This window comes from Haplochromis burtoni, unplaced genomic scaffold (assembly GCF_018398535.1).
Source record: "Haplochromis burtoni strain Fernald_Lab_line unplaced genomic scaffold, NCSU_Asbu1 Contig_290, whole genome shotgun sequence".
Lineage (NCBI taxonomy): Eukaryota > Metazoa > Chordata > Actinopteri > Cichliformes > Cichlidae > Haplochromis > Haplochromis burtoni.
Window position 1 is genome coordinate 688930 of NW_024582651.1, and position 21823 is coordinate 710752.

Consider the following 21823-nt stretch of genomic DNA (forward strand, 5'->3'; position numbering starts at 1 on the left):
TCGAATTAGCCTCACTGGAGCATTCAATATAAGAGTAGAACACATTTTAAAAACCACGTATTATAGTAAGGAAGCTGCTGTTTAAACTAGAATATTAAAATAGTAATATTGAGTGCAAAGGTGTTTAAAATCCCTCTATCTAAAAACTGTGTGTATGCTTTCAGAATTAAATAAAAGTTTTACCTTGCCAAACCAGCCATTTCCAATCTCCTTCAGATAGAGCAGACTGTGGCGTCCAAGGTCTGATGATTTCAGCAGTTGGACTGGAAAAGAGCAATAAGAAAGACATACAGTAAGATTACTCTCAGACAGGAAGAAAATGACGGCTTTAGCATCAAAGAAGTGACTAAAAGAAAAGGAATATTACAAGAACAATTTTCAACGCACTGAACGAGGTAAACGAGAAAAATCGAAAGTTAAGAATGCTCTCTGCAGAAACAAAAAGAAGCTGAGCTCCACAGCAGAGAAAAAGAAAACTGAAAACACAGATAAGGCAAAAATACAGAAACCTCTCTGAGCAAAAGAATACATTTCTTAAATAAAATGTCACATTTACTGAAGAGAAGCTTGCCTGAAGCCAAATAAATGTTTTACTTTCCATATAAATTAAATTGTCCTTTAAGAACAAAGAATTTTTTTGTCACGACACAAATTGCAGCAACACCATAATTCTACAAATCATCCATCTTATGCACAAAATCAAATACCTCCATGGATCTTCATATTTTAAGTATGAAGATGTTGAAAGGACGATGATGATGGAGCAGCGGAGCGGCCAGCCACTCTGAGCACCGTCACAGCGACTGAGTCCGAGTCCCAGGCTGAGATGAAGTACTGGTTCAGAGTGTGAGAACCAAGAGCCCGTGGCCCCGGCCCCAGCCCCAGGCAACTTAGCCTCATTGTGTGTATGTGAGAAGGAGCCCACGGTCACAGTGTGTGTGTGAGCGCCTCGGCAGGATTTAACCCTCCGAGCCCTTGCACAGCTGAACAAGCTCACCGCGTTGCCTCTCCCCGTCTCCACCGAGCTCATCCTCCAACTGGGACACATAGAAAAACACATACTGTCCTCATCTAAAGCTCTCCAGCTGTCGAGCAAAGGCCGAAATCCCTGCTTCCTATATAGGCTTCCAGCTACAGTACACAGAAGAGCAGACAATCTTTAAGTCCGATCTACTGAACAAAAAAAAAAAAGATGAGATGAGATTTCTGCCCCAGCTTCTGGTCATGTATCCCGCCTGATGTGACTGTCATGTATGTTGGTTGTGTGCCGTTTGACACGCCACCTCTATGTGCAGCTTCAAGACACCCAGTAGTGACATAAGGCCCCCATAATGCCCCCCTATCACCCAGGACAGCAGCATTCCTCAGCCAAACATGACACAAACACTGCTCTGTCCACAAAAAAAGACCTCTGTCATACGCATTCACCACCCCTATCTCTCTGCTCTTAGGTCCTGGTGCATGCCACCACCCTTCCCCTGTCTTTCCTCATTCTGTCACAGACCCCTCACTGTATTCTCCTCATAATGCCAGTCCTCCGCTTGTGCGTTCCATGGACGTTTTAGCCAGGCCTTATGCTCCCCCACTGCCCAGCCGGTTTAAAACAGGCCCATTGTTTGGTTCGCTCACTCACACACACACACACACACACATTCACAGTGTCTCCTGGTACCCAGTGCACCAAACACACACTTGCAGACACACACACACAAAAGTGGCACACAAGGCCCATTCTCCACTGGATCGCTGGACAGAGGTTGTGTCACAGTGATAACAGAACAACACTTCTCCACCCCAGCCTCCAAGCCTCCACTACCGCTGCTCGACAGAGCGACAGAGAGAGAGAAATTAAGAAGTCATATTATTCCAAATGTGGAATTTATGAGCGTGAGTGTGCATTCTTGTCCTACTATTGGCATTTCTTGAAAAGATGCAACTGAAAATACATGCTAACACTTTAAACATGGACTTTGAGTCAGCTTTGAGCTTCTATAGGGAGTCTGAAAGTTTGACACGATCTGTTAGACAAAAGATTAGAGCAACAAGTGGAAAAGAAGAACTCTCAGATTGTTAAAGGCAAACATTGTGCTGTGTGTTCAAACTGATGTATGGGTTCATATAGAAAATATCATCCATGCCTGGTGTATAAAATATACTACTGGTATTTTCTTACCAGTAGTGAGGATAATTCATTCACCCCATGCATGCTAGTGTGAGGGTAGGCAGTTTATGACACGTGAAGGAGCTTCTGATGATTATGTATGGGTAACAACAAATGTAAAACATCTATTCAGAAAAACCGAAAATATCAACTTTAAAGGAAATATACATTCTGTGTATCTTCAGTGCTTAATTGTGTGAAATATACATGTAAAAAAGTAAATCCAATAGTACAAAAGGTTCAACTATTTATAAAGAGGAATGAGTCATAGAGTGTTCTCCCTCTGAATCACTGGAAGGAGTCAATATCACTCTTTTCACGATCTCGCCTTTCGCCATTTACCCATTCCTCACCCTGCAACACCTGGACCAATCATACAGCAGTAGCTATGGGGGAAAGAGGCGAGAATAGTGATTGGCTGTGAGCCTGAGGCTGCCTTGTCCAATCATTGCTGACGCTTACATCCTGGGACGCTGAGCAGCAACTCACCTCCCTTCTAGCTGAGCACAGTGCAGCGCGCACAGCCAGTGAGTCATACAGGGTGAGGCACTTTGAGCACCCAGGATCTGACTTGCACTGAGATCGACAAATATATACACGTCACATCAAGGCGAAAGCGCACTTGAACATCCCGCGTCTGAGGTAGAATGTCGTGAAATAACACAAATATAGAATTATCAACTAAAAATACCAAAATAACATGAAACACTGTTCTAAAATAAGATGATAAAAACAGAAAAAAACAAACCGCATTCATGTGCTGGAACATGGATTTAATTCTCATCTCATTGCCTGGGTTCCATGCAGATCACAGAGCATAATCTTTGACATATCTCACTTTTTCTCATATTTTCATGACTTTTTTAGGCAATTTGTTCCTAATGATTCCACATCCCTGTTTTCCCTTTTTTGCTTTAATTAGTGCTTTTTAAAAATACATATGTTCTGGGGTCTCAGGAGACCCCAATTACACCTAAGCAGTTTTAAAAAAAAAAAAATAGAACTATTTATTTAGTCAATGTTTGCCATGAGTCTCAAATGGGAGTATCACATAGTTTTCACAGAGGCGGAGGCACTCTAGCAGTGATTTTAAAGAAGAAAAACTCAGATGTCATTGCCAGATGGAAACTTATCAGAACATTGGAGACATCGCCGTCTACATGTCTACCTGAGACAGATAGATGCCCTGGTCCTGCCACATATGAAAAGGAGGGCTGATACTGTTGCATTGCAAGCCTCAATCTGAGCAGCAATGACCCCCCTGGGCAAAACTCCATCTGCTGATGTGACTATCAAATGCTAGGATGGACAATCTAAAAGGTGTTACCTTTGCTGCTGAAAGCAGAAACTGTTTGCTTCCCCTGTCACATGCCAACATGCCCTGAGCAAAGCATGAGGCTAATTGGGTGCTACAGTGTAACTGCCTGGATTTTGTGTTTATTTTTTGCTAGTTCCAGTCTCTGTTCAACTGCAGTTAGAGTCGGTTTACATTTCCAGCAATAAGTCAGACTTGCTTCAGTGGGTGTTGGTCGATTCTGTTCATGGACAGAATTTCTGGGTGCAGCCGGGGGGTGGAGGGTGTCAGGTTCAGTAGTCTCAGGATCTCGTTTCTGTTTTTCGCAAATGATGTGGTTTTGCTGGCTTCGTTCTTGGCCTGTTTGCAGCCAAGTGTGAAATGGCTGGGATGAGAATTAGAAGCTCCAAGTCTAAGGCCATAGTTCTCAGCTGGAAAAGGGTGGAATGCCCACTCCACTTCAGAACAAGCGGCTGCCCCAAGTGCAGCAGTTTAAGGTATCTTAGTGTTTGTATACGAATGAAGGGAGAGTGAAGGAGGAGACTGACAGATAGAAGAATTCTTTGCAGGCACTGAGCATATTAGTGAATCTATCAGTTTAATGGTCAGTGTAAGTTCCTACATTCTCGTATGGTTATGAGCTCTGGGCAGTGACTGTTTATATAACTAATAATGCTTTGAGTAGCAATAAGGTGTGATATTGTCATTATTTTGCTATTATATTTGCCTCTTGGAGTAAATTGCAGGGTTTTTGTTTTTTGTTGGGTTTTTTCGTCTTTGTTTTTTCGTCACATCAGTCCATGTATGTTAAATATGTTGGCAGGATGAGGGTTGAAAACACTGCTGTAGCAGTCTCATGCAATGGGGTTAGGTCAGATCCTTTTTTTACATTTGCGAAATTATGCAGCAGGTCAATTTCTATATATGTTGCACAGTAGTTACATATCGCTCTTTTACTGAGACACAGGGTAAGGGAGAAGAAACAAATAAAAGACTAAAAATGAAGAAGGCCAACTGAGCTTGGCAGAATTAGCTCAGTTCATATCTTCTACACGAATAAAACCAGTGAGATGTTCCACAATCCACTTGAGAAATGTAGCCTTTGTTACATCTGTTAGAATGGCTTAAAAGAAGTAATGGAGGTCAAGAGGACTGAAAAAAAAACACCAAGCAAACCCAAGTTAATAGTTCAAATACTCCAATACATCACCATGTTATTTGTGTATGCTGTTGTGCAGTTTCTTACTGGATCTGCCAGGTTGTTTGGAGACAGGCAGGGAGACCTCGGTGAGTGGAAGGATGTAAACCTCGGGGCCATTCTGGGAGGAAGGCGAGGCCAGGGCGGAGAGATCTGCCTGGTACTCCTCTCCCTCTGTGTTTTCAAACTCCTGGCGCAAAGAAACACGCTGGGATTAGTCATCCACTCACAGTCGTCCTTCCACTGAAATAGTGGGAGACAATGGTTCAACTGTGAAGACATTCAAATGCACTGAGGCACTTCCACCTACCCATATACATTAGTCATGTACATTGTAGGGTGCATTGTGTGGGACGCTGTGGGGGAACACATAAATGCATGCCACTATTCAAACCGTATACACAAAGCCTGTCTTTATTTCCTCCCTCCAGTGTATTTACTTTCTTACACAGCTGAACATCAGAAACATAATTCTTATTTTCAGGTTTTGTTTTGTTTTTTATTCACAGAGAAAGAAACTTTGTTGTTGAGTACATTTTATCTCATAGAGACTTGTTCTAATAGATTTAACTTTGAAAATTACATCAGGATTCGCACTAACAGGCCTCATGGGAAACAACTGTGTTCTGATAGCTGTGAGATTTAAACTGTGCTATTACATCTGCCACTACAGTGTCTGAATGATCTCAGTTTTTCCTGGTGTTTCCATCTGCACAGTTTTATGCGACGCAGTCTGTATTGCACACTACACACAAAAAAGCTATTCACACAGTGTACACTGAGCCACTATAGCACATTAGGAGGAAAAGGAAGCGAATATAATCAGCTATAAAAAACAAGCAAACAAACAAAATGCTAATCCCCTCCTCCAAGAGGCAAAACTCATGGAAGATGATGATCCTCTCTTTCCATTTGCTATACACCATATCCCATATCTTCCACTCTGCCACTTATACTTCATCCTAAAAATGGACTCTCTGGTCTGCTGCAGTGTCCTTGCACTTCAGCTGCTGTAGCTTGTCCATGCTCTCTCCCAAAATGTATGCATAAATACTGCTGATATTAAACCAAGAGGCAGATCTCTATGGACTACTTGTCTTTTACTGGCCAGTAGGAACACTTAGCACTTGCAAATGACAAATCCTGCACTGCCGTTTACATGTAGTTGCCTCTCCTCACCTTCTGCTGCATGCATATAGTTTCAAAATATGCACTGTGTTCATTCACCCAGTAGGTAGAATTTATTGTTTGGTAATTTACAAATAAGGACCACCATTATTGATACAATTGCTAAAAATACTGAGTGAAAAAAACAACCAAACAAACAACAGTAAATAAACAGTAAAGTAGAAAAACTGTAATCTAATATATATAATAGGAAAAATTGGTTTCATCAGGATATGTAAAAATAACTGAATAAAGCAAGAGTCTCACGTGTGTTCCATTAATTTATTGTTCAGAGCTTTTTCTCCAGCAGTTTCAGCCTAACAGCAAGCTCTGAAAGGTTAATAACCACTGATGTAAAGAAACAGTAAAGAGAGAGCTGGAAGAAATTAGAAAGGATGATATTAAGCTGCAGGTTGAATATTTGAATGGCTGTGTGTGTGTGTGTGTGTGTTATTCAACATGTGTTATAAAACACTAATATGTACATAGGAATGTGTGTGTCTTTCTCATTGAGCAGAACCATCTGCCACTCTCCTCAGAGTGAAGTGTGAAAGCGAGCACCTGTCTGTGAGTGAGCATTGCACAGCTCCCCTGAGAGCCTTCAGTTTAGAAAGCACTTAATACCCAGCCTCGCACTACATGCACCAGTAAGAACACTGCGATGAAGAGGAATAATGAAGCTTTTTGGACGGTGCAACAGTGCAGCTCTGCAGTCCCACAACACTGCACACCTTACAAGCGAGTTGTTGAGAGGGACAGACAGGGGGACCGCTTAATCAGGATGTGATACCTGGTGTTAACCTAAGAAACAGAGATAAATATTTGAAAACATCTGCGCTCTAAAATCGAAATATATCTCCCTTAACAAGAACTTGGCTTGTCTTCATATGCAGTGTCTGTCATGTCCTTGTGCAAGACACTGACTCGTTAGGACGGCTGTTTAGTAGCCCTATTTCCATCCTGAACTCTGATGACATGGTGCTGGAAGACAATATCCCTGCAGGAATCAATAGTTCTATACTGGTTTATCAACCCGGCTGAAAGACGAAGCTTTGCTTTGTCAAGAAAAACAAATCAACTATTGTATGATGGTGTTTTAGCAGCTTAAGCCATCTTTGTGTCATTAGGGCCAGTGAAAAGTAGACACAGACTGAGGCTTCCGCTTTTCCTGCTGGTTATTAAACTATGTTTTCACATAATGAGGCTGAGGCGATCTGGCATGGGAGAGACAGACTGCCACACACACAAACACACACATAAACACACTTATCCACTAATAGGAAAAGTTCTGCAGTTGTTAAAGGTACCTCTCTATGCAGTGCTCATTAGTGACACTGTTGTCCCTGCAGCATGTACCTACTAGAGGCAGTTCCCATTGATTCTCATCACATATAGTACATACACAAGGAACAAGCAGCTCGGCTCTAATCCCCACTCCTGCACTGTCCTCTGCTTTCTACAGCTATCTAATCAACAACAGCAATGTCGAACACAGGTTTCATCCTCCCATTTGAATACTGTAATTGAATTTGCTCAAGTAATTACAAATAAAGACACTGTTGTCCAGTCAGGGCTGGACAACAGTGTCTTTAGCTAAAAACAGTTACAGACAAATATACATAGACAAAATGAAAACATATTGCAACACTTCTTCCAACAGCATGCTCATAAGAAACTAGTAATGGCAAGAAGCAGGCACGACAGCGACTCGAGAGTTACTCCTCCCTCTCTCCTTCTTTCCATATGCCCCCTGCCTGTGTCAGTCACTGTTAGCCCTCATCAGCTGCTCAGTTCAGCGCTGATGTTTGACACAGCATGACTGAGTCATGCTGGCAGCCAAAGGCAACACACAGACAATGTGTGCCAGTGTGGAATTGGTAAGTCTTCCACTTTCATACAATCAGACAATAGTCATTAGCAAGACTAAAACACTTAAGGTGTGCTTTACTGATGCAGAAAGAGAGAGACATTCACTTCAATTAATTAAACCCTTTTTTTTGAGGAAAAAGGGAAACAGGAACAATAATTTGTTTACACACATGCCAACATAGATGTAAGGCAAAAACACAGTTTGTATAAATTCTAACAAGCTTGGAAGTCAATAATTGTTAGGACCATTTTTACTCGTCATCACAGTTTTTTTTCAGGAAAAATTCAGTTCAATTCAGTGGTATTATATAGCACCATATCACAACAGTTGCCTCAAGGGGCTTTACATTGTAAGGCAAAAACCCTACAATAATGCAGAGAATACAGGCTTCTTAAAGTACATTCAAAGCTATCCTTTAGGCACTGGCTGCCTTGTGTTCCATGATGGGTAGCGTTCCACTGGCTGTTTTTCTACCCAGGTATGCTTTTACTGCATGGGTAGTACGTAACTGACATGCTGAAAAACAAAGCTGCTGTCAATCGAATGCTTTCTAGACAGCATTGCATGCTGGATCAAAATCTTTGTGTTCGGAATTGCATCAATTTTGACAAGATCCCGCAAACCCCTGGCTGAAGGGTCTCCACCAAGTTTTACTGATGGCTGTATAATCAGTGTTGTACCTTTCTCCTGACCCTCTTCATATATACTGACAGTGATGTGAACCAAAATTTCAAATTTGGATTCATTAGTCCATCAACCACAGATTTTGAGCCTAGTTCTTTTGTCATTTGGCTTATCTAAGCATTTTCTTCATGTTTCCCTTCCTTTAGAATGGATTCCATGTGTGTCTGTGTGTGTGGACACTAGCAGTGTGTTATTTTAAATGCATAAAATCTAACAAACTTCAGCAGATATAAAAGCAAGTTTCCTTTTTTCCCCCCACTTTCTTTCTTTCTTTTTTTTTATTACTCGGCTAACTCGCAGATCATCATATTCCCTGGACATCTACTGACTCCATAGAGTTTGTGTTACTCTCACTACGTCCAGTTGGGGGCAGCAGGGAGCTCACCTTGAAGCCAATGTCTCCCTTCTTGCAGCAGAGGCAAGCCAGCATGAGGAAGATGAAGGTGAAGAGGCCAGAAAAGGAGACAGCTACCACTGCCAGAGATGAAGGCCAAGACAGCTCGCTCAGTGGAGCCCCATCTGCAACATCAGAAGATAAAGCGAGTGTTAAAAGCATGGAACCAGAGATCAGATGGTAAACTGTAGTCATACAGGAAATTAAAACCAAAGTGCAGATAGAGGTGATTTGTGAATGTTTATGGGCAAGCCTGATGAAAGAAGCATGACTCCTCATTAGCATTTCTTCTTCAGTTTCATATTCATCTCCATAGACTGTGTAGAAAGCAGGCTGCCGTAGATTAATTACAGTGGTTACGATGTACTCTGAGTCATAGAAGCTGAAAGTTTTAAACCGCCCACCAAAACAATTACTGCTAAATAAATGAATAAAGCGGCAGCAGAGTAGGAGTAATGGCTCATTCTATTTCAGTGTAAAAAACGATGATGAAAATGCTGACTGTGTACTTTTAATGCACTTTGCGACTTCTTCAATACCGCCCAAACTGCTCTCAAAGGAGTGTTTGGAACTAAAGTACAACTAAAAATTAATTAGTTGTAAGTAATTGATTTCCATTAAACCACGGCAAAATGTTTTCTTTTGGTTTGTATGTGGCCACAATCTGCTGTGTTGTTCCTGTATGCATATATGCAGTACACATGTGTCAGTTTGTCTTTCAGCCTGTAGTAACTTAGAAAAGGCCAGAGGGGCCAGATGTCAGAGTTTGGCGCATCTACATAAGCTGATTTACAGCGTTAAACCTGCTGCCAGCACAGATGGAAGAGACAAAGGAAGAAGGAGAGACAGAGGAAGAGAGACAGAGAGTCTGTGAAAGAAGGCTTGGAACAGATGCAAACATGCAGGCATGAATTAGCAGTATTCTTTCCACATAGCTCAAGACATTTATTCAATAATTTTTTACTTTCTTCTTCTTTTTTAAAAATCTTTCTTCATGACATCTACACAGACACACAGCAACAAAACTTTATACACCTTCAGTTCAAACTACTGATCAGAGGACAAAACATGCCAATATTATACTGTGTTGTACATATATGTTATTTCCTCTGTCCATAATAATTATAATTTCCAATTTCTTAAAGAGCACCTTGCTTGCATTTTCTTAACTAGAGATTTTCTGTATTAAAGAGCAATTCTCAGATTTTGGTGATAACCTTCAGGTTTACAGACGCTGTAATGATAAGATTTTTATTCCTTGCAATAGATGAATAAATGTCTTTCAGAGTCTGTCTTTCTAATGTCTCTGCATTAGAAAGTTTTATTAAACTGACCGTGGTGACATCATTATGATGTGACTCAGAATAACGTTTTCAAATAGTGAATTTCCTATTGAGGCTGAAAAAACTTAACTTATCATAAAAATATAAATTATATAAGCACACAACCTAAATTAAGGATTATAGTTAGATTATATATATAGAGAGATATTATATATTCAGTAAAAGGATTAGATGTTGTAGTCACTGATAATGCATTGCTTTAAATGGCTTTATAGTTTTATCTACAGTAGTTTATTTACAGTCACCCTGTAGCTTTTCTTTATATGTAAATGATGAATTCATCAGCTGGTTCAAGAAAAGGAGCAGAACTGTATTTAACTGTATTCCATCCATTTTCCTTTATTACTTTACAACTGTGATGTTAACACACAAAAGCATACTCCAGTGCTGACTGGGATTGCTGTGGTCTGTGATTCTTGTACCTGGGTTTTTAACAGCTCCATGACTAAGACCCAGCAGTCCAGACCCATTCGGCTGCAGGGAGCATCCTCTTCCAGCTCTGACAGCTTTTGCAACCCAAACAGAACTACTCCAACCAAAGTTTAACCCTGAGGTCATGGCCACAAAGTCCTGTATACCCTCCATTTACATATACATGGAAGTGGACAATGCAAACAGGCAGGGTTCCTATGTGAAGCCTGCTTTGAGAATTGCAGTGCATAAGTGTATATGTGTGGGCACTGACCCGCCAACACATCACCATGGTAACGTCCTGATGGCCAACACATATTAGTTGATTGGCTTTTACAGTGCGGTAAACCTCATGCCCCTTCCTTTTTGCTGATGCCTTGCCCGCTGAGAGAGGGTGTGTGTGTCTGTGTGTCTCACTATGTGAGAGCTTGTGAAGTGGAAAAGAAGGTGATTATGAAACTAAACAAAGCAGCGCCCTTTCTAGATCCACCACATACCACAACACACAGCCTGTGAGGGGGCTGATAGGGAAATAGGGGATGATCCTTAAAATGCCATCTTTTCAAGCCTTCTAATGTTTTAAGTATCAAGAAGCAAACCATAAAAGTAAAGGAAACATGCAATCTTTCCCTCTGTAACACAATATTAAACATTTCACCTGTGTTATTCTCACATTTATGGCAGAATTTGTATCTGCTCAACAGTTACTCCAAAGGATTACACTGTATACTAAAACATATGTACATGCACTGATTCATTACTCAATTTCCTGCTGTCTCCTCATTACAAAACAACAAACACAACCCATTATATCAAATAGGAATAAAATGTTGGGTGCATTAGAATGCAAGAAAAATGCAATAAAATATTCTAAAAGCAACATGAAAATGTCAAGTGATATTAAAAAGAATAAGAGTTAGCATTTTGCGTTAAGTTACTGCTGCACAATTTAGGTGCCGGCAGGGCTGGGTTGATGGATGAATGTGGGGAAGGAGGAGGGAGTGGGGAGGAACCATGCTGTGCAGATGGTGCCAGAAACAGCAATGATACATGCTGAATCAGAGGGCACAATGACTCAAAGCCCACTGAAGGACACAACATAAAACAGACATACACATGTTGTCACTTCTAAAGAAGACTATTAGTTGCCTGTCATCGTATACAAGCCCGGGAGCTGATCAACTGGTCCCGTTTCTGCTTGCTACCAATAAACAGTTGGTTACAGTCCCCAGTCCCACAATATATATATTTAGTTCACTAGAGCTGATGTCACTGACAACTGTTACTAACTAACTAATTTTGCAGTTTCAGAGAAGCTAAATGCCAGCTTCATACACAGCTTTGAGACAGGAGATTTCTTTTCCTTTCACAGTTGCAACTGGGACTTTTGTTTGCAAAAATAAGGTTCACATGTATACTGAATTCCAACAGTTCTCTCCTTACTAGATACTGGGATGCAGTATCTAGTATTCACTAATGATGCTGCACAAGGCAATCAGAATTAGGATCAGCATATCCATGGACATACAAATCCTAAACTCTTTTATGCAGGCTCCTCTTTTGAAGCCTTGAGTTTGGAAATGTGGGTTCTGCAATCCGAATGCCAAATGAAAGGCACTGCATGGTTCTGTACAGTATGTAGCAACATGTCAGCCTGGCTCTACAGTGTGTCCTACTTTATGAGCAGTTATGCTCTAAAAAATTACTCTACTAAAATTTGGAAAAAATGAATATTATGTTGTTTTAAATAAGACTTGGAACTAGTGGTCAAGCCATTGGACTCATGAGATACTAACTCACAATACTAGATTTATTTTTGCAACCAGAGCTAGAGGCTACATCCATCTTTTATGTACAGTCTATGTACATAAAACTAGCGAGACAGTACTAGAGAGACCACGAAATATCCAGGAAGTCCAAGGTTTGCTGGATGGTGAGCTATGTACTACTGGAGGTTTTTACACAGCAATTCCTCAAATAAATATTGTGGTTTGTTTATTTGTTTGTTTTCAAGAAATTCTGCTGTATGCCTGAAACTCTGGTCTGGGTTCAGGGCAAACAATCGACCAACTAACTGTAGGATCAAGTTTCTGTAACATTTTAGTAAAAAACAAATAAATAAAACAACAAATAAATATAAATAAAAAACTACTACCCTTTCTATAAGCTTTGGGAATCAATTAAAGGAAAATTCCAAATACTGACAGTAGAGGTAGGTAAGTTTTTTCACAATGTCAAACCACCTTTACCTGAACAATGGAGTGCAAGTTGCTAACTTATAAGTATGTATAAGTGCATGATTGGCAAGGTGGAGATTTTAGGACACACACAGAGTTTGGGGAATCCCCAAATGCAAGTGGTGTCTGTACTTCTTTGCATATCCCTTCACCACCAGGACTCTGCCAAAGAGGAGTTTCAAAATGGGTCAGTAAATAGGGGACTGCAGACTCCCTTTTTAGCTTCCCTCTTCCCAGTTGGGAATCTAACAGTCATATTCTAGGATACTTTTCAATATTTAGCCAAAATTAAGTCATTTGGATCATTCTTTATTAAGCCTTCCTTCTTTACCAGAAAGTCAAATATGGTCACCCAGAAGAAAATCCGAGGTATAAATATAAATATGAAAGTGCAACATTTGAAAAGCCGTCTCACTTCCTCTTGGAGGAATCGCGAACTGAGCGACAACTCGTGGTTCTTCATAAATATTAGAAAAGCACACTTTTCACCCAAAAGCGCCACTTTTTCAAGGCGCTTTGGGTGCCTTGAAAAGCGCTATATAAATCCAATCCATTATTATTATTATTATTATTACTTCGCCAGCTGCACAGCGAAATGAAAATAAAGCACTTAAATCCATGCTCATACCCACTTTATTAAAAAGCTGTCTTTAGGACTGAAGAGCGATGAGAAATGTCCTGAAACACAGGAGGGGGAGTGATGGAGCCACCATGCCACCCCCACAATTCAGACTGATGATGGCAAGGATGCAGTAGGATAAAGGGGGGGATAAAGAGAAAAACAATGTAGTGGCATAACAAGACAGAATGAATGAGGCCATCTGCATTGCTTTGCATTTCCCAATAGTGGGAAACCTTCAGTGTTTCTTCTGGCTTGTGCTGTGAGATGATGGTCAAACAATCTAATACTAGGTTTAGGATTGATGTGCACATGTCACATCGCAGTGGCTAAAGAAAATCTGCTGAGTCCTTCACGATCATAGAGCTGACAATGCAGGTTTAAAACTACATAATGGCCATGAAATACAAACAGCAGACTGGCTATATCAGAAACAGTTGACTGCTCAAAGTGTCAGTGCAGGAATAAGGTCTACCAATAGTAATGAAAGCAAGATGAACCATCTTACTGTCTGACCGTGCTCCATGAAATACCGCGGGCAATGATACCAAGTAATAAAGAGTGAGCAAGAAAAATAGACATGTAGAAAGCTCAAGGCCCACAGCACGAAGTAAAGAGAAAAGCTAAGCTCAGCATATGTACATGTGGCTGTGTGTGTGTGTGTTCATGCATGTATACAAAGGATGAGGATACGATGTGTTAAGCACAACCACTGAGCTTTTAACAGTATATCATAAATAAACCAATAAGGTAGAGCCTTGTGTTGCTGTGCAGCTTATACGGCCCACTTCACCAGCTAAAAAACATCTACTGCTGCCTAAATGCAACTCTGGGTAACTACACGGTGCTCATGTTCATCATGCATTAAAAAAAAAATCTGTTCCAAATCGACAGAAACGGGACACACAGGGGACAAACGAGGTATTTTATTCAGGACAGAGTGAGAATATTAAGATCTCCCTCCCACACTCATATGAAGGCCAGAGCTGAGCCATGTGTTCATATTCGCATGCAGACATAAGAACTTGCACCCACGCAGAAAATCCAGTAAAGGTGGCGCACTAAGCGCCATAAAATAACATTGGACTAATGAGGTCCATGAGGACGAGCACTAACACACAAACAATATTGCGGGCTTCGCCCTCTGCGAGATGCCGTGTCTCATCGCTGTGCACCTCTGTTTAGCGCTTTGCTTCAGTCTCTCGCTGGTCTCTCTGGTAGCTCTCACTTTTATTTATTTATTTATTTTACCAAGGGGCCTGCAGGGTGGGCAGCGTGCCAGACTACACACCACTGCAATCAAACTGTCTCCAGAAAGAGCGGGGTGAGATACAGTTTCAGCTGCAATTAGTATTCAATAGATCGGGCATGTTTTAATTTAAATAAATAGTGTGTTAAGTCTGTGTGTGGTCAGTGGCCAAGCACTGCGTTTTGTGAGTGTTAGGAAGGCCCTAAGCACAGCATGTTACAACCATTCCTTCTATACAGAAGCGTATATTAAGAAATAATATTTGCAACTTCGTTTGATATTAAAGAGAACATTTAAATGATCTTGGAAGACAATGAAATATTTTACAGAGGAACATTTCTAAAAGGTAAGAACGACTAAGTTGATATTAGTATGCTTTGAAAATAATGCAGCAAGTCCTAGACTGTGGCAGTAAGTGTCACCACTTATGCAAGAGTAGACTAGTTTCTTCCAGTTTTACACCCTTAATGCACTTCTACTGTCGCTCAATTCTACGGAGAGGAAACGCTGAAAATCTGTGAAAGAGACACACACAGGACAGGAGAGCAGAAAACAGTCCAAATTTACATTTAGGACAATGCTGGAGGGCCAAACAAGCATCTCCATCTGCCCTGCCTGGGCGGTACCAAGTGGCATCCAATAATACCATTCGCTTTCACACATAAATCATATAGCGGAGAGAAGGAAAAATGCACATGAGGCATCTGCATTTGAAAGCAGTGACAGGCAAATCACCAATCAAAACATTTTAATTGCAATAGCTGAAAAATTCCAGTTTCAGGTGATTAACAGAGAGCTGCCTTTGTGAATATATGATCATTCTGTGCTGCTTTTCTTCAAGTTAATGTCAAGATTTAATGTGAGGACCAACTTGAGACTTCTTATGTGGGGATGAAAAGTTGCTGGACTTAGTTCCTGCTTTTTCATCTAGTGGGATGTAGCAGTTTGACACAGACTGACTTCTCAAGGGAAAACCAAATGACAAGTTGAGAGAGATAAAAATGCTCTGAAGGAACAAGAAAAGTTAAATCAGAAAGTTAGAGGATCGCAAGACTGTAATGACACAGGGATGAACACAGGAACATACAGAGGAGAAAGCAACAAATACACATGTGCACAGATGTCAGACTAAGGAAGGGTTGCGAGCAGAGGGAGCAGAATGACATGATTAATGGCAGGATATGGTATCCTCCACCATCTTACATCCTCTTTGCTGTTCTGTAGTCGCACTGTCTGTGCATGACTGCAGATAGCAGAGGGATGAGCTGGCCTGCAGAGAGCCATGATAACTGTCATTAACTGGGAGTGAGAGCCCAGGAGGACCACTATGGATCTGCATTATAGGCCTGCCATGTCCATCCGCCTACAGCCCAGGCAAGGGCACACTACTGTAAAAAAGGGTTTGAATATCACCTCTGCTTATAATGGATAGATCTTTTAAGACAGACTAATTACAAGACCAGGGCACTGAATGAAAAAGTGTTAGCTGCAACATTTAACATTAATAATTCATTTATTTGAGCCATTATTATGATTTATGTACAGACCATTGCAGAGGGGACTAGCAGCCTCTGCTGGCCTTTACCCTGCACTTTATAATGTGTGCTGATGGCTGAGATTTTGAAGGAAAACTGCTAATTTGGGGTAATTATTATGTAGCACGATAGAATCAAAGCTCATGTTCTTCACAAATAGAACAAAAGCTGTTCACAGTTTATCATTAACTGGCAAACAGAGAGCTGCATGAATGAATGAGATGAAAATATGTTTATCCTCTCGAGTCCACTAGAGTGGGAAACAGAGGATTGTGTGATGCATGTGTTTCCACTCAGCCATATATTCAAGTACGGACATTTTATTGAGGTAAATGGACAGAGAGTATCATGAAGTAACCACACGAACCCCTCTATGACATGTATGTATACAAGCCTGTTTTTGTGCTTAGTGATACAAACTGTAATAGTTCTTCCTGTTAGCCAGAGAAAGAGAATATAAAAGATACTTAATTTCTACACAGCTCATATTTCATTTAAGCTCTAACAGCTCTGGACTCAACAAAGTGGCCAGGTTATGTTTTCCTATTGGCTTAGCATTGATAAATATATAGGTGTAATCATCTAGTTCAATTGTGGATATGATCTGACCATTTCTATTTCACTGCTCTCTAGGCTATAAGTACTGAAATGAAGAATTGATGTAAACAGGAGTCAATGCCTTTTAGAAACATTAAACTAACATCACTATTGCTTTACACACAAAAGAAGACGCATCAGAAAGAAAATTATTGCATGTCCTCTATGCAAAAGCTGTCAAACAAAACCTAAGAGGATTATTCCTCTACACCAAGTAACAATACTATTTAAATTACATTTGTCTTTATCAATACAGAGAATACAATGCAGTTTTTCCTAAACTCTAGTAAAAAAAATGGCAGGATTAGAGTCAAACAACTTTTACAGCTACTGAATTGTATAAATTGTCATCAGTGACAGCGCTGTCTGCATGCAGACCTGACAGAGCGCAACTCTGCACTCACATGACACCACACTTGTATACTTAGGCCTCAGGCTGATAAACACAAATTTAATGCATGTGCAAACCATATGCACTTTATATGACAGAGTCAGCCTGAGTCTTGTGATGCATACCACAGCAGTTAATGCCCAATAGTTTTTGACTGTGTGCAAATGTAAAAGCTGAAATGCAAATATTCCCGTACAAAACAATTTAATGTGAGTTAAGCTGGTTCTCGTGTACATCCGTGTTTGTCTGCTTCTATTAAACATGTGCCTATTCTGACCCAAATGCAGTGAACACACTAGCACACAATGAGCACACTTTACACCCAAATTCCAGCAGCAGCTGTTTAGTCATCATCTTATAATAACACAATTCTAAAAACTGACTACACATCAACCTTGTTTTTGAACTAGCGCTATTCATTTGTTATGTGAGATGTTGCTAAATTGCCACCAGTGCAATCTGACATTTACAGTGCACAGAAAAATTTAACACTGTATTTCCTCCCTAAACAACTACACACAGAGCTTTAAACAACTGTGGCACACCACATCATCACACAGAGAGCACACAGAGGAGACATAGATGGTTTCCCTTCAGTGCTGAAATCCACTTCATTCTTATTCTAGTTCCCCCAGAGGAAGACTTATGCAACCAAAGTGCTTGGTGTTACACATGAAGAGATGAATAATCAAATAGTCCGCGGTGACTGGCTTATACTGACCCAGTCAGTGGGAGGAGCTTCGAGAGCAAACACAGAAACCATTTTTAAAATCTCTTCCCTTCAGCATCACCGACGCCTTGGTTACAGCCTGCAGCAGTGTGTCCATGTGTATGCGGGGTCACGTGAAAGCTTTCCTCGATGTGAAACATGCATGGAACATGTGTACACCAAGACACTATTTATAACATGTACACTCGATGCCACTGCCACCTCCAGGCATTAGAGGTGAGTGCTGAAAAACAGCCTCCCACAGTGCTGCATTGTCAGCTTGTTGGTGTATCAGTGCTTCCTTCCATATCAATCCATTGTCTGTTTGCAGTGACAGTGATGCGCTGCAGATTTAGTCTGTATCAAGGATGCAGCCAGGTCTAAACGTTAGCGCGCACGTACATCTGCTACCGCTCCTGATGGGAGCGCTCTCCTTGGTGCTGAAGCAATAGTAGGCCAGGTGTTGGCTGCAGTTGTTGGTGCAGAATGCTACACTCTACTGAGCGCAGCCGGGTGCTACTTTACCCCTGGCTGCACTCAAACCGAACCACAATCCAGTCATGTGAAGGCTGATGAATTCAAACCTGCTACGGTGTGTCTGTCTTGGCTGATGGCTTATATAATGCCAGCCAATGTGACAGTTGACTTGGCCTCATGGTTGTTTTCATGTCTGGATGTGTGTTTTTGAACATGTGTCACTGTTTGCGTGAAAGTGTGCAGAGGTAGAGCACACCGTGTTCTTATACAGCCCGGGGCATAGGGACAAAATGCAGCTGTGGAGGTTGGCTCGAGGGGTGCTGCAGTTCAAACGCTGCCTGAATTTTAGCTTTGATGTCAAATCAACCAAGTGTTTGTGTGAGTGAGGGTGTGCTGAATTTGTGTGTGCATGCACAGTCGATTACACTGTTAAAATGGTCAGTTTGAAAAGCCCCAAATGGTGGAATGATGGAGAATCTGACATTTACATCCTCCCAGTAGTTTGTATGTGTGGCTGTCGTTTCATTTCACTGCCCCATTCCCTCAAATTAGTGGATCCAAAATGAGAGTGTGTTTAATTAATCTGCAAACAGCATATTCAGCGACTACAGCTAATTCCTCTCTGAGTATGTCCCTCCCCTTTAAGGGTCTCTAGCATTTTTCTGTCCTTAGCAGTGGCTGCAGAAATGATTGGTTCCTTCTAAAACACACCCCCTCCATCTCCTAGGCAACATTGATTCTCAGTCCAATTACTAGAAAGGAATCAGATCGGTGGTGAGGGCCTCCTCTCATGAGAAATATAGATCATTTTGACAGGAGTGACAGTCCAGACCCCATACTTAATTCCAGTGATATACAAGCCACATTCACAGTCCCACTCATACCCCACCCTTTCCACCTCATATAAGCTGAAATCTTCATATATGTAAAGCTGTAAGAGAGGCTCTCCCGCTTCAAGCTGATGAAAGAAAATATTTTTCACTGAATAATCCTGATGGAATGTTTTACAAACCTGTGTTCTCCAGTAGGGAAAAAATGCAAATGAAACACTATTACAGATGGCCCACAAGAGCTTTAGCAGGCATTTTACACATAATTTAATTGGGAGCTATTTATCATTTTTCCAAATTAAAAGAACTCTTTTGGTTTGTTTGTATCATATTGCACTAAACATTCCCAGGGATGGCCAGATCAGCACCCACCACTTATTTTTCAAGTATATGAAGGCAGAAATTTCTTCATGTAATATTTTACAACTTTGCAAATGCAAAAAGAAAGACATATAATCACATATAACCTCATTTTAAATGGAAGCCCCCTTTTTGTGCTACGTTTGGACTTAAGGACAAGAGAGCTTAGAGACACCAAATAAGACATGGAGAGAGTCACGGGAAGATAGAAGAGGGTGGAATAATTGGACAGAAACGGATCAGGGATCACTGAGAGTGTCCAGAGTGGGGAGGACAGATAGAGCCTGAAACTTGAGAGCCACTGTGCTCAGTGCTGTCATTTGTATGCTCAGCACACTGCACCCAGTGCAGGGACTCTCTTAGTCCTGTTTACATTTGTACACAGTTATTTATTCTGCTCTAATTCAAGCCCTGCCATCCTGTGTGAGGGCTTGTCTTTCTGCTCAGTTGTCACAAAACACTGCAGCAGCACACGGGCTCACCTTTGCCAAGATCCCGTCACTTGACATGCTGGGGACGATTAAATGCTGCATCCAAATGAGGACCAAAAACTGCAACCTCAAACAGCAGAACCATGCATAGCTGTAATGTATTAGTCAGCCTACAGGCGCACACCCTGATCACAGCACAGACATACACTACATGCATGCACACAACAACTGCAGGGATGTATGTGAAGGTAGGATTATGCAGGTTCAGTGCAGGTATAACTTTTAACCCTCTTTTCACCAAGCTATGATATGGCCTGACAGTGAAAAAAAACCCACCTATATATAGACTGTAAGGGTTTAGGATCATTGTGTTTTTTCACGACATACACATATTATTTATGCTACTGATGGTTAAGAAAGAAAATGTATGTACATATGATATATGGCATATTACCAACAGTGATCACTCAAGCAAATCATAAAAAGCACATAAATAACGAGCAGCTCTCCAGTGAACGGATAAACATTCTTATTAGAAATAGGAAATCCTTCCGTTTGACCCTTACCTGTGTCGAAGTGAGAACTGAAGGCAAAACTGGGATTGAAAAAAGCCGAAGACATGACAATTACATGTAGAGCAAAGACCATCCTCCTCGTCGCTTTTCAGAAGACAGCAAATGCCTAACCGAAAACAAGGGTCAAAAAATAAATTCCTGACTCAGGTGCGTGTGTAATTTAAGAAGCCTAACCTCTAACGGAAGCAATAATGCGCAGCATTTTATTCCAGCACACCTCATAGAGAGCTCCCCGAAAATCCTGCTTCACCTTCAGCTCGAGCAGACCTGGAGACAGATGTTGACAGTCGTTTCCATTTGAACACATCTGTGTGTTGACTTTTTGAACACTAAAATCATGAATCATGCCACGCGCTTTCTTTCTTTCGGCTATCTTTTGACAGAATCAGTTCATCTACTCGGTCACTGAGTGAAAGCCTTCTGTTATTTACACCGATTTTATACACTCTAAAATCTGGATTGTTCCAAAAAATTTGGAAATATCCCATGTGTGTTTCTTTCAAAATAAAAACCTTCTAAACGCCCTGCCTTGTACTACATGTAACATGCCAGTTAATGGCAAAACAGTTGATTTGGGTTTAAAAAGATGCGACGGTAAGCGACGCGCATTTGGGATTCAGCTTCGGTAAAGAAAGACTGAGCGACATCTTGCACCACTGTCAAGTGACCAGGTTTGTAGAACTACTTCCGTTTAAGACTTTCACAATAAGAAGTCAATCACATAGTTTCTCTAAGAGACCTATTTTTATAATTATTTTAATCACGGAATTAGCTTGACTTCCGTAATGACCAAGGGTTCTCTGACGCACTTGACAAAATCGTTTCTTAAATTAAAAAAAAATGCTGGTAGAGCAAGCGCGCGACCATTTGTGCACTGGGTCATGATCAACCTTAAATGAAAACGTTTTAGCCTAATTTGAAGTCATTTGCATTACCTTACTGTCTGCCTTGGAAACAAGGCATGCCCAGGAGGAGGCAAAGAAAAGACGCTCAACAGCCTCCATACACTCCATAGAAGGTAGTAGCTTGGTCTATCATGGTTTCATGATTAGGTCCTGTCACTGTTAAAATGCGCTGGGAATTGAAGTCACATGTTAATTATTTTTGCACAGAATGGTAAAAGGCTGGTTTTACTGTGGCCAAAACCAGAATTAATTAGTAAAATAAAAGTCTTTTATCCCCCTTCGTCCATATTTATTTATTGCATATTTGTTTTGTTTAAATGTTTCAGATCATTAACCACATTTTAATATTAGATAAACATAATGCAAGAAAATACAAAATTCTGTTT

At 40.9% G+C, this 21823-nt stretch overlaps 1 protein-coding gene across 4 annotated transcripts in view; it reads right to left on the bottom strand.

The window, feature by feature from the left end:
• aatka (apoptosis-associated tyrosine kinase a) overlaps positions 1-21208 on the bottom strand; it is a 29783-nt gene extending 8575 nt beyond the window's left edge. The window contains exons 1-5 of one of the 4 annotated variants that reach the window (XM_005940339.3): positions 20750-21208; positions 20524-20552; positions 8760-8893; positions 4702-4843; positions 184-263 (exon numbers count right to left, since the gene is read on the bottom strand). In XM_005940339.3, the coding sequence (XP_005940401.1) occupies positions 184-263; positions 4702-4843; positions 8760-8893; positions 20524-20552; positions 20750-20754 (390 nt within the window). In that variant the 5' untranslated portion in view covers positions 20755-21208. Of the gene's footprint in view, positions 1-183; positions 264-707; positions 1283-4701; positions 4844-8759; positions 8894-20523 lie in introns of those variants that run through there. The other 3 variants (XM_005940338.3, XM_042227911.1, XM_005940340.3) reach the window with 3 other exon arrangements.
• Positions 21209-21823: the final 615 nt, after the last annotated feature.